Source organism: Cebus imitator, unplaced genomic scaffold, assembly GCF_001604975.1.
Source record: "Cebus imitator isolate Cc_AM_T3 unplaced genomic scaffold, Cebus_imitator-1.0 Scaffold277, whole genome shotgun sequence".
In the NCBI taxonomy this organism is placed as follows: domain Eukaryota; kingdom Metazoa; phylum Chordata; class Mammalia; order Primates; family Cebidae; genus Cebus; species Cebus imitator.
The window spans coordinates 2,145,575-2,158,191 of record NW_016107592.1 but is presented as its reverse complement, the minus strand read 5'-3'; the positions used below and the strand labels follow the sequence as shown (position 1 = coordinate 2,158,191).

General features: G+C 40.6%; 1 protein-coding gene across 5 annotated transcripts in view; it reads left to right on the top strand.

The window, feature by feature from the left end:
* The window catches only part of LOC108284369 (protein argonaute-3), a 123,395-nt gene that overhangs the window by 80,905 nt on the left and 29,873 nt on the right, over window positions 1-12,617 (top strand). For all 5 annotated transcript variants that reach the window (XM_017501083.2, XM_017501081.2, XM_037728706.1 and 2 more), the window contains 3 exons: window positions 53-172; window positions 4,564-4,686; window positions 4,847-4,980. In XM_017501083.2, coding sequence (XP_017356572.1) covers window positions 53-172; window positions 4,564-4,686; window positions 4,847-4,980 — 377 coding nt within the window. The remainder of the gene's footprint in view (window positions 1-52; window positions 173-4,563; window positions 4,687-4,846; window positions 4,981-12,617) is intronic.

The following is a 12,617-nucleotide window of genomic DNA, read 5'->3' as shown; positions in this document are numbered from 1 at the left end:
AAAAAAAAAAAAAGATACACACATCTAGTACAAAACTTTTTTCCATTTGTAGGTCTGCAATATTGTGGCAGGGCAACGATGTATCAAGAAGCTCACAGACAATCAGACTTCCACTATGATCAAGGCAACAGCAAGATCTGCACCAGATAGACAAGAGGAAATTAGCAGATTGGTTAGTATTTAACCTTAGAAATGGGAATTTAAAACATATTAGGATGAACTATAATACTAGAGAACCAGGTCCTTATCAGCCCATACCTTATTACCATTTCATGGACTCTCAGAATTGAAAGGGATCATGGAAGTAATCTAATGTTGTTCTGGATACAAGCCTTGGTGGGCTATATAAGAAGGGTCAGGTGCTTCTCATTTAACCCTGAGGGGTTTGTTTTGTTTGTTTTTAGGGGGGGTGTTTTTTTTGTTTTGTTTTGTGTTTTGAGACAGAGTTTCACTGTTGTTGCCCAGCCTGGAGTGCAATGGCATAATCTCGGCTCACTGCAACCTCCGCCTCCTGGGTTCAAGCGATTCTCCTGCCTCAGCCTCCCTAGTAGCTGGGATTACAGACATGTGCCACCATGCCCAGCTAATTTTTGTATTTTTAGCAGCGGCGGGTTTCTCCATGTTTGTTGGGCTGGTCTCAAACTCCTGACCTCAGGTGATCCACCTGCCATGGCCTCCCAAAGTGATGGGCTTACCAGTGTGAGCCACTGCGTCCGGCCAATCCTGAGCTTTTTAAGTAGATCCAGGGGATCCTCTCAGAAGAAATGTTTTAATTTAGTAAACTGGAACCTCCACCTGAAAGAGGTGGGAGATAGGAGGAAAAGTCAAGGAATTATGACTAGCAATTCTAAAATTCTTAATACTCAGTCCAAGATTGCTTGGTCCCCAGTATCAGAGTGGCAGCTGTACAGTCTGAATAAAGAAGTGGAAGATTGACTGGGTTCAGTGGCTCAGCTCTGTAATCCCAGCAGTTTGGGAGGCCAAAGTGGGTGGTTCACCTGAGGCCAGGAGTTTGGAACCAGCCTGGGAAACATGGCGAAATGCCATCTCTACTAAAAAATACAAAAATTAGCAGGGCATGGTGGCATGCATCTGTAATCCCAGCAAGTCATGTGGCTAAGACACAAGAATCGCTTGAACCTGGGAGGCAAAGGCTGCAGTGAGCTGAGATTGCATCACTGCACTCCAGCCTGGACAACAAAGTGAGACTCTGTCTCAAAAAAAAAAAAAAAAGATAAGAAAAGAAAGAAAACAGAAGACAGCTTTAACCATGTAAGGTCTGTATGCTGTCTCATTGTTCTAAATGAGGGGAAGGAAGGAGTTACCAATACCACTTTATAAAACTCATACAATTAGGCAAAACTCAAGATAAAAAGGTATCTGAATCTTATCTGGCTCTGTTGTTGAATACCATTTTAACTGCCCAAGCGAGGAGAAAAAAAACCTGGAATATTAATATTTCCCAAAACAACATAATAACACTTCCAAAAAGAAATTTTAAAGATTATTGAAAATGGGGGTGCAAAACTGGCTCTTTTAATTAATTTTTATTTATTTATTTATTTATTTATTTTTTTTTTTTTTTTGAGATGAAGTCTCACTCTGTCACCCAGGCTGGAGTGCAGTGGCATGATCTTGGTTCATTGCAATGTCTGCCTCCTGTGTTCAAGCAGCTCTCTGCCTCAGCCTCCCAAGTAGCTGGGATTACAGGTACCCACCACAATGCCCAGCTAATTTTTGTATTTTTAGTAGAGATGGGGTTTCATCATGTTGGCCAGGCTGGTCTTCCACTCCTGACCTCGTGATCCACCCACCTCAGCCTCCCAAAGTGCTGGGATTACAGGCGTGAGCCACCATGCCCAACCAATTTATTTTTATTTATTTTTTAACCTTAGTAATTTAATCTTTGGCTAAAAACTGGCTCTTTTATTTGGTAAGCCAACTACAGAAAAAATACCTTTTTTTTCCTTATTGACTCTTCTGTAAAGAGTCAATGAAAGTTATTACATCATATTTAACTAGAAAAATATAGGCTGGTTCTCATCCTGGATTTTTCTCTTATTCTACTGTAAGATTTTAAAAACTTTCCCAAAATCTTCCAGAAACGATGACCTCTTACTTTCTCTATAAAAGTCTCAATAACTAACTGTTCTCATTTATTACAGCTTAACTGGTCAGAAAGTATCATATAGAAGTTTAAAAAAATAAAACAGAATTGGAGTGTAACAACCATGGGTTCGAAGTCTAGCTTCTCCACTTTCTTACTGTTACTGTTATCATATTATTATATTTATAGCATCTGGAAAGATAATGTAGTAATTAAGAGTAGACACTCTAGAATCAGAATATACATGGTTTCAGATTCCATCTACATCACTTAGCTGTGTGATTTTTGGCAATCATTTAACTTTACTAAGCTTTTGTTGTAGCCTCTGTAAAATACAGATTATAAAAGAACTGCTTTCGTAGCTATAAAATACTTGTGAAAATTTATCATTAAGCATATTAGCACCAACGACATCATGCACCAAGTCATAGTAAATACTAGTCGTCGCTATTCGTTATAAGCTTATCACAGGATACACTGAAATGCAGAAATGAATGGCAAATAAGCTTGAAAAAGATGCATTGGATGGGCCGGGTGGGGTTGCTCACACCTGTAATCCCAGCACTTTGGGAGCCGAGAGGGGCAGATCACCTGAGGTCAGGAGTTCAAGACCGGCCTGGCCAACATGGTGAAACCCCATCTCTACCAAAAATACAAAAATTAGCCGAGCCTGGTGGCAGGCACCTGTAATCCCAGCTGCTAGCTACTCAGGAGGCTGAGGCAGGAGAATTGCTTGAACCCAGGAGGCGGAGGTTGCAGTGAGCTGAGATTGTGCACCTGTACTCCAGCCTGGGCAACAAGAGTGAAACTTCATTTTTTAAAAAAAAAAGGTGCATTGGTGCCTAATTTAGAAAATGAAGCTTACACCTGTCGCTTTGGGAGGCTGAGGCAGGAGGATCAGTTGAGCCCAGGAGTTCGAGACCAGCTTGGGCAACATAGACCCCCATCTCTCCAAAAATATTTTAATTAGCTGGGTATGTGGCATGAATCTATAGTCCCAGCTACTCAGGAGGCAGAGGTGGGAGGATCACTTGGGCCTAAGAAGATTGAAGTTGCAGAGAGCTGTGATTGCGCCACTGGGCAATAGCGTGAGACCCTGTCTCAAAGAAAAAGAAAAGAAAATTAATTTTCCTGCTTTTTATGGGGAGATTCTGTATAGCATGCTTTAAGCATAAATTTCGGTGAGATCCAACACTGAATTACTGTACATTAAGTTATTTATCTTTGATTATATGAATGGAAATATATAAAAATTATAACCTGTAACTCATACTGGCTTTCTTATCTGTCTCAAGTGTATTCCATTAAATAAATTTTATAATATGGCACTATTTATCTGAAAACAGTCAAGTAAATTTTATATAAATTATAAATCAAATAATTAAGGAAAAAACCTTAGGATTTTTAATATTTCCTGTCAAACTCTACACAAAAATAAATTTTAATAGAATGTATTTAGATCCTCTATAATCAGACGTTCTTAACCTCTTTTTAGTTGAGATATTTGTCCATCTGAAAGCATATTAGGTTCAATCATACAAAATTACCATTTTCAGCTGGATAGTACATAGTGGTGCATGCCTTTATTCTCAGCTACCCAGGAGGCTGAGAGAGGAAGATGGCTTGAGCCCAGGAGTTCAAAGCCAGCCTAAATAACATAGCAAGACTCCATCTCTTTAAAAAATAAAAAAAGATATGCCCTAAGTGCATGGGAAAAAAAAAAAAGAAAATAGAAATGAAAAATAAAAAAAGATGAATTATCATTTTCATGGATTTTTTTTTTTCTTTTGAGACTGGGTCTTGCTCTGACCCCCATGCTGGAGTACAGTGGTGCAATCACAGCCCACTGCAGCCTTGAGCTTCCAGGCTCAAGCAGTTCCCTCACCTCAGGCTCCCAAACAGCTGGGACCACAGGCACCTGGTACCACACCTGGCTATTTTTTTTTATTTTTTGTGGAAATGAGATCTTACTTTTTTGCCCAGGTTCGTCTTGAGCTCCTGAGCTCAAGAGATTCTCCTGCCTCAGCCTCTTAAAGTGCTGGAATTACAGACGTATAAGCCACCACGTCCAGTCTAATTTTTTAATTTTTTGTAAAGACAGGGTCTCACTATGTTGCCCAGACTGGTTTCAAGCTCCTGGGCTCAAGCAGTCCTCCAACTTGGCCTCCCAAAGTGCTGAGATCACAGGCCTGAACTACTATGCCAGGCCAAAATGTATTATTCAACCTAATGCACACATATATATTTTGTATAAATTACCAGGAATTTCTATAGTCTGTTCATGACCCATGGTCCCCAGGTTAAGATTCTCTGTTCTGTAGTTAGAGCACTGTTGATCAGACCTGTTGGAAAACATATTGTTAATACAGTGAAGAAAAAAAGAGGGTTCTAATGCATTAAAATAGAGGATTTGGGGGAATTTTGATAGTAACTACAAACTTTTTCTATTGTTATAGGTAAGAAGTGCAAATTATGAAACGGATCCATTTGTCCAGGAGTTTCAATTTAAAGTTCGGGATGAAATGGCTCATGTAACTGGACGTGTACTTCCAGCACCTATGCTCCAGTATGGAGGACGGGTAAAGCCTGTTGTTAATGTTTTAATCATACACATAGTTTGTAAGTATGGAGAAAAAGGCATATCAGAAATATTTCAGTTCAATGATTTGAAATTTTTACTTTCCATTTATTGAAAATTTTTGTTCTTTTTCACCGTGTTATTTTTTTCTCCTCCTGTAGAATCGGACAGTTGCAACACCGAGCCATGGAGTATGGGACATGCGAGGGAAACAGTTCCACACAGGAGTTGAAATCAAAATGTGGGCTATCGCTTGTTTTGCCACACAGAGGCAGTGCAGAGAAGAAATATTGAAGTAAGGCATGTCATTACCTTGGCTCTGGGACTTTTTTGTGTTTAGACTTTAACTTACTCATCTAATGTTCCAACAAATGTTGCCTGAATATGGAGTATATTTAATCACTGAACTTTTTTTTTTTCTTTTTTTTTGAGATGAGAGTCTCACTGGCTGGAGTGCAGTGGCGTGATCCCAGCTCACTATAACCTCCACCTCCCGGGTTCAAGTGATTCTCCTGCCTCAGCCTCCAAGTAGCTAGGATTGCAGGCATGTGTCACCACGCCCAGCTAATTTTGTATTTTTAGTAGAGACAGGGTTTCACCATGTTGGCCAGGCTGGTCTCAAACTCCTGGCCTCAGGTGACCCCCTGCCTTGGCCTCCCAAAGTGCTGGGATTACAGGATTGAGCCACCACTCCCGGCCTAATCACTGAACTTTTAAAAATGTTTCTTCTCAAAAAAAAAAATAAAAAAAAATTTTTAAATACAGAAGGAGCAGGATTGAAGAAAAAAAAGAAAAGAAAACAAAAATGTTTCTTCTGAGCTGTGTGCAGTTGCTCACACCTGTAATCCCAGCACTTTGGGAGGCTGAGGCAGGGTGATCACAAGATCAGGAGATCGAGACCATCCTGGCCAACATGGTGAAACTTCATCTCTTCTAAAAATACAAAAATTACCTGGGCATGGTGGCACATGCCTTTAGTCCCAGCTACTCACTAGGCTGAGGCAGGAGAATCACTTGAACCCGGGAGGCAGAGGTTCCAGTGAGCCGAGATGGGACCACTGCACTCCAGCCTGGCAACACAGTGAGACTCCATCTCAAAAATAACTAAATAAAAGAAAGAAAAGTTTCTTCTCAATAGTTTGATGAAAAATTTGTTAATCATAGTAAATTCCTTGATTCATTCTACTAGATGTCCCTACAGACCACTGTGAATGGAAAAAACACAAGCTGAAACCACATTTTTTCTTGGATCTCACACCATAGCAATCAACACAGAAGACTCTTGTGACTAAATGTGGGGAGGGTTTCCCTACACACCAAGCAAACAATCAGCTCTGCAGTGGATACCAGCTGGGTGGGCTCCAATTCAGTTATTACACTATCCACCTGGAGATAGCGTCAGATTCCACAGATTGAGGGCTCAGTCTCTTAAGGCTGCACTCTGCTTCAGATGCCAGTAACAAGTCCAGGCCTCTGGTCAGGGGTTCCTGTGACCTCCTCTTTGGGGTAGATTCATCTGATAGAGCAACTCGCAAAACTCAGGAAAACACTTGTGTTTACTTTTTTATTATGAAAGATATTACAAAGGATGTAGATAAAGATATGCATAGGGTGAGGTATGGGAAGGGAGTATGGAGCTTCCATGCCATTCCTGGCTACACCCACCCTCCAGGAAACCTCTGTGTTCAGCTGGCCAGAAGCTCTCCAAACTCCATCCTTTTGGGTTTTTATGGACGCTTCATTACATAGGCCTAACTCATTAAACTGTTGGCCATTAGTTATCAACTTAACCTTTGGCCCCTTTCACCTCCTTGAAGGTTGGGGTATGGGGGTGGAAGCCCACCCCTGTAATCCTGCCTTGACTTTCCAGTGACCAGACCCCATCCTGAAGCCACCTACAGGCTACCAGCTATTAGGCAATCATTAGCATACAAAAAGACCACACTTTGGAGTTTCTAAGGATTTTAGGAGTTGTCTGCTAGAAAATGGGAATGAAGAACAAATGTATATTTCACAATATCACAACTACTTTTTGTGGGATAGTAACAGCATCAGTCTTTTGATGACAGTTTAGGTTTAATTTTCAGATTTGCCACTACCTGGATTTATTACCATGGATAATTTATTAAATCTCATTATTCTTCAATGTTCACCTTTGTAAAATAGAGCTAATAATATCTTCTGTTAAAAACTTAAGACAAATTAAATTTAACAGAGTTTATAATTGAGCAAAGAATGATTTGCAAATCAGGCAGCCCCTGGAACAAGAATAGGTTCAGAGAGACTTCCAGCAGATGCATGGCTAAAGAAGATTTATGGACAGAAAAAGGAAAGTGGCATACAGAATATGGGAATGAAGCACACAAACAGATGGATTGGTTACAGCTTGGCATTTGCCTTATTTGAAGATGTTTTGAATGGTTAGCTGTAATTGATTGGCTGAAACTTAACTATTGGTACTCAAGTAGCTTATATCGTATTTACACATCCAGTTAGGTTACAGTTTTTTGTTTTGTTTGTTTTTGTTTTGAGACAGAGTCTCACTCTGTAGCCCAGGCTGAGTACAGTGTCGTGATCTTGGCTCACTACAGCCTCCGCCTCTTAGGTTCAAGCAGTTCTCCTGCCTTAGCCTCTGGAATAGTTGGAGCTACAAGCATGCACCACTATGCCTGGCTAATTTTTGTATTTTTAGTCGAGACAGGGTTTCACTGTGTTGGCCAGGCTGGTTTCAAACTCCTGACCTCAGGTGATCCACCTGCCTTGGCCTCCCAAAGTGCTGGGATTACAGGTATGAGCCACTGCGCCTGGCCTGGGTTACAGTGTACTATGTTCAGAGAAGCCTTTGGGCTGAACTTAAAAGATGAAAGGAGGTAGCTTTAGACAAAACTTAATTTAACAGTTATCCCCTTCAATTGACCTCTCAAATTTTGGGGTTTTTTGTGGATTGGCATTGATTTCACTCTGTCACCGTCATAAATTTACTTATTGGTCTCAAATCCCACTGGGAAATAGCAGAACAATGGATTTTGTAAAATGGGAACAAGGACTTAAGGTTACTTTTTTCTAAGGGTAAGAGTAGAGGGGACCTCCTTGTGCTGAAATTTCATGTTTTCAAGAGAAAAACAAAATAGAATCTGTTTCTTTAATGTTTCAATTTAATTATCTCACATTTAACATGAGTGGCTCCATTTTAGTTTGGTGTGATCTGTTGGGGCCTCGTGCATGAGCTTAGCCCAAAACAATGACCTCCCATAATTCCCTTTAAAAATTCCTCCCTTTCTGGCCAGATGTGGTGGCTCACACCTGTAATCCCAGCACTTTGGGAGACCAAGGCGGGCAGATCACCTGAGGTCAAGAGTTTGAGACCAACCTGACCAACATGGAGAAACCCTGTCTCTACTAAAAATACAAAAATTGGCCAGGCATGGTGGTGCATGCCTGTAATCCCAGCTACTCAGGAGACTGAGGCAGGAGAATTGCTTGAACTCGGGAGGTGGAGGTTGTGGTGAGCCAAGATCGCACCATTGCACTCCAGCCTGGGCAACAAGAGTGAGACTCTGTCTCAAAAAAAAAAAAAATTCCTCCTTTTCTAACTTATACCAATTAAATCTGAATTGTAGGGTTATATAGGGATTAGTATTTTTTTTAATCTAGGTGATTCCAATATTCAGCCACCTGTGAGAAACAATGTCTTAAATGCTTTTTATAAACATTTATATAAGTGCAAAGATAATGGAACATTGATTTTATTTTTTCATTGGAAGAAAATGTCTTCGAAATATAAATGCCCCTCATCTTAAAACAAGGTTTTTCAGGTTTCTGCTTGATTGACTTGGTACAAACTTGAAGCAAGTTGCCTTCTATTTTTCACTCCAAGGTTGTTTAATATCTATTCCTTAAGCGTAAAGAAATATATACTGTCTGGGGTGTAATAAAATCTTAATGTTTAATGACTATTCTCACTTCTCAATGTAATTTCACACTATTTCTCTATAAAATGATAGTATTCCATTTAACATTACTGATTTTTATTTAAAAACCTGGACAAAAAATTATAAATATGTCTTTGTCCTAGATACTCTGACTATAAAATCACTGAACCAAATTGAATTCTTTCTGAGGCGTTTGTATGCTAAAACTTTTTTTGTTTCTAGACATATAAAATGTGGATTATGTTGCAAATTGAGATTAAAATTATTTTGGGTTTTGTAACAATTAAAAAAATTTCTTTCTTTTGGTTAGGTTCTCACTTAGCTAAGAGTGTGACCAAAACTTAGGATCTTAGCACCATTCTGTTAAGATTTTGGGTTTCTGGTCTCGATACGTCATTCATAAGTATGGTGTCCTCATGGTCATGTATTTCTTTGAGTTTTTGTTCCAATTCAAGAGAGACCATCCCACTTGACTTATTATTATTTTTTGATGGAGTCTTCCTTTGTGGCCCAGGCTGGAGTGGAGTGGCTTACTACCACCTCCACCTCCCAGGTTCAAGCCATTCTCCTGTTTCAGCCTTCCAAGTGGCTGGGATTACAGGCACCTGCCACCACACCTGGCTAATTTTTGTATTTTTAGTAGAGACAGGGTTTTACCTTGTTGGTCAGGCTTGTCTTGAACTTCTGACCTCAGGTAATCCACCTGCCTCGGCCTTCCAAAGTACTGGGATTACAGGCATGAGCCACTGCACTGGTTGACGATTTGACATTCTATAGATGGCTATATGCAAACACTTAAAACTTTTGAGAGATACGGTATGCCAGGGAGACTACTATTATAACTATCAGGAGGTTAACCCCAAAAGTTTGGAGTATGCTCCTTAGCCAAGGTCCCCATGAACCAAGCTACCAAAAATCAAATAGATCAAAGAACATGCTAGAATAAGAGTCTACTCATTTCAACCAAGCAGCCTGTTTGTTAATCCCCTGCAACTGAATCTCTGTGATACCCAATGTATTCCTCCATGTTCAATAAGAAGTATCAGCCACTGCACAGATACTTCTGTTTAGCCTATAAGTAATCTAGAGCAATTCTATTATCCAGCACAACTTTAGCAAGAGAACTGAAAGTCTTTTGTGTAATCATAGTCTTTCCAGTAGAATCTGCTGTAGAGCCTATAAATTTCTAATAGACTAGAATATTTAGAGGGATAAATTTCTAAACATTGCCTCATTAACTCCAAACCATAAGCCAGGCACTGTAGCTCACACCTGTAATCCCAGCACTTTGGGAGGCTGAGGTGGGCAGATTGCTTGACTCAGGAGTTCAAGACCAGCCTAGGCAACCTGGTGAAACCCTGTCTCTGCAGAAAATACAAAAATTATCCAAGCACAGTGGTGCACGCCTGTGGTCTCAGCTATTCAGGAGGCTGAAGTTGGGGCACTGCTTGAGCCCAGGAGGCAGAGCCGAGATCATGCCACTGCATCCCAGTCTGGGCCACAGAACCAGACCCTGTCTCCAAAAAGAAAAAAACAACATAGAAAAAGAAGCAAATAAAGCCCATACAGAAGACTGAAGGCCTCCTGGCAATATTCTCTTTAACCTGTATTGACAATGTTCTGGGTTTTTTGTTTTGTTTTGTTTTTTTTGAGATGGAGTCTCACTCTGTCACCCAGGCTGGAGTGCAGTGGCTTGATCTCGGCTCACTGCAACCTCCACCTCCCAGGTTCAAGCGATTCCCCTGCCTCAGCCTCTCAAGTAGCTGGGACTACAGGCGTGTACCACCACACGCAGCTGATTTTTTGTATTTTAGTAGAGACAGGGTTTCACCATGTTGGCCAGGATGGTCTTGATCTCCTGACTTCGTGATCTGCCCGCCTCGGCCTCCCAAAGTGCTGGGATTACAGGCGTGAGCCACTGCACCCGGCCAATGTGAGTTTTTTTTTTTCTATCCTTCACAAATAAAAGTATATCCTATGAGTACACACAGGAGACCCCTTTTTCAGTTTAGTTGTTCATGCAGGCATAAACCTGGAAAAAATTGAGAGCCAAGAGCTTCATGATAGCAAAGAAGTCTTGATCCATGATCTTGATCCACATCTAGGAGGCCATATGCTTCTCAGGAGAAACTTTCGTCATTAGCTTTACCTTAAGTTCTCCCTCTGGCGGGTGTATGACTCCAAAAGTCTGGGTGGGCCTTTCTAAGCTGCGAGATTGCAAACCCAAGCTTTAGGGTCCTGAAGTTTTGCTGCAGTGTGGGTGACAACGGGAGTCTCTCTCTGATGTGTTTCCAAAAGATCCAGTCTCCGAGTTGTAGATCATGAAGGGTTTGATTGTCCTCAGTCATTGGTCCGTGAAAAGCTTCTTTACCTGATGAAAATACACTTTGGCATAATGCATTAAAACTTTGCAACATTTAGTCATGTTAAAGTTTAGGAGCAGAAGATACAGGAGGTTCTATTATTAGGAGCATAAGCCTTCCAGTGACTATTTCATAAGAGGTCAACTTTTGTTTTCCACTGGAAGTGAATCTGATTGTCATCAATCTGAAACATCTTTGACCAAGGCAATCCAGATTGTTCAGTTAGTTTTGCCTAATGCTCTTGTTGTCTGTAATACTTATTTAACCGTTTTCCAGAGAGTCCAGTGAGGCAAGTACCTCTATCACTGGAGATTTCTTCAGCATATCCCATGAGAGAAACATATTTCCTAATAACTTTTAGCTACTGTTATAGCATCAGCCCACTTGCATGAGAAAGCTTCTATACAACCAGAAAATATGCACTGAAAATCACAATGGAATGAAATCCTTCCATAAAATGTTCAGGTGTAGCAGAAATGTACCTGAAGTTTTGATTGTCTTCTCAAGATTATGGGTTTGACAAACTATACATTGGTCGTAAACTATTTTAGCAATTCAGAACAGTCACCAACACCAATTCGTGTGTATATATGATATTTTGTTTGTTTGTTTCTTTTGAGATGTAGTCTCGCTCTGTCACCCAGGCTGGAGTGCAGTAGTGTGATCTTGGCTCACCGCAACCTCTGCCTCCTAGGTTCAAGAGATTCTTGTGTCTCAGCCTCCCAGTAGCTGGGACTACAGGCATGCACCACCATGGCCAGCTAATTTTATGTATTTTTGTAAGTAGAGACAGGGTTTCACCATGTTTTCCCAGGTGGTGTAGAACTCCTGACCTCAAGTGATCCACCTGCCTCAGCTTCTCAAAGTGCTAGGATTACAGGCCTGAGCCACCATGCCTGGCTAATATATGCATTTTATCTCTTTCTTGATGAATCATGGAATGTACAACTTCTAGTAATGGAAGTTTTAAGGACTCAAGAAGGACTAGGCAGCCATCTAATCTCTCCATGAGTCCATGGTTAACACTGGAATTATATCCTCTTACATATCAATTTTCTTTCTCCAATGGAGGTGCACAGCACTGTTTATTACATGGATTATCATAGGTAATTTGACCTGGACCATGAAGTTCATTCAAATTATATACTTAAACAGTTTCAGTATTGACTGAGTTAGCATGAAAATCTGGCAAAGTATTTTCTTGGTATCTATTTAATTCTTGTGCTGCTTGAGTTAGCAGTTTTATATATCACTCAGTCTCTTCAATAGGGTTCTGGTAGTTCTTAGTCAGTCCAAAGGATATGATCGTAAGTTACCAGAAACCTGTCTTCAAGAGTGCTTACAAGGCCCATTCCATCCTTTCTATGAACCTCCTTGAAGACTAAATACTGTAGGATTTTACTTGCTTGTGAAGAGGTATTTTTAATAACTGCCATACTTTTATTATTATTATTATTATTATTTGAGACAGAGTCTTGCTCTGTAGCCCAGGCTGGAGTGCAGCGGTGTGATCACAGCTCACTGCAGCTTCCCCCTCCTGGGTTTAAGCAATTCTCTGCCTCAGCCTCCTGAGTAGCTGGGATTACAGGCGCCTGCCACCACGCCTAGCTAATTTTTATACTTTTAGTAGAGATGGG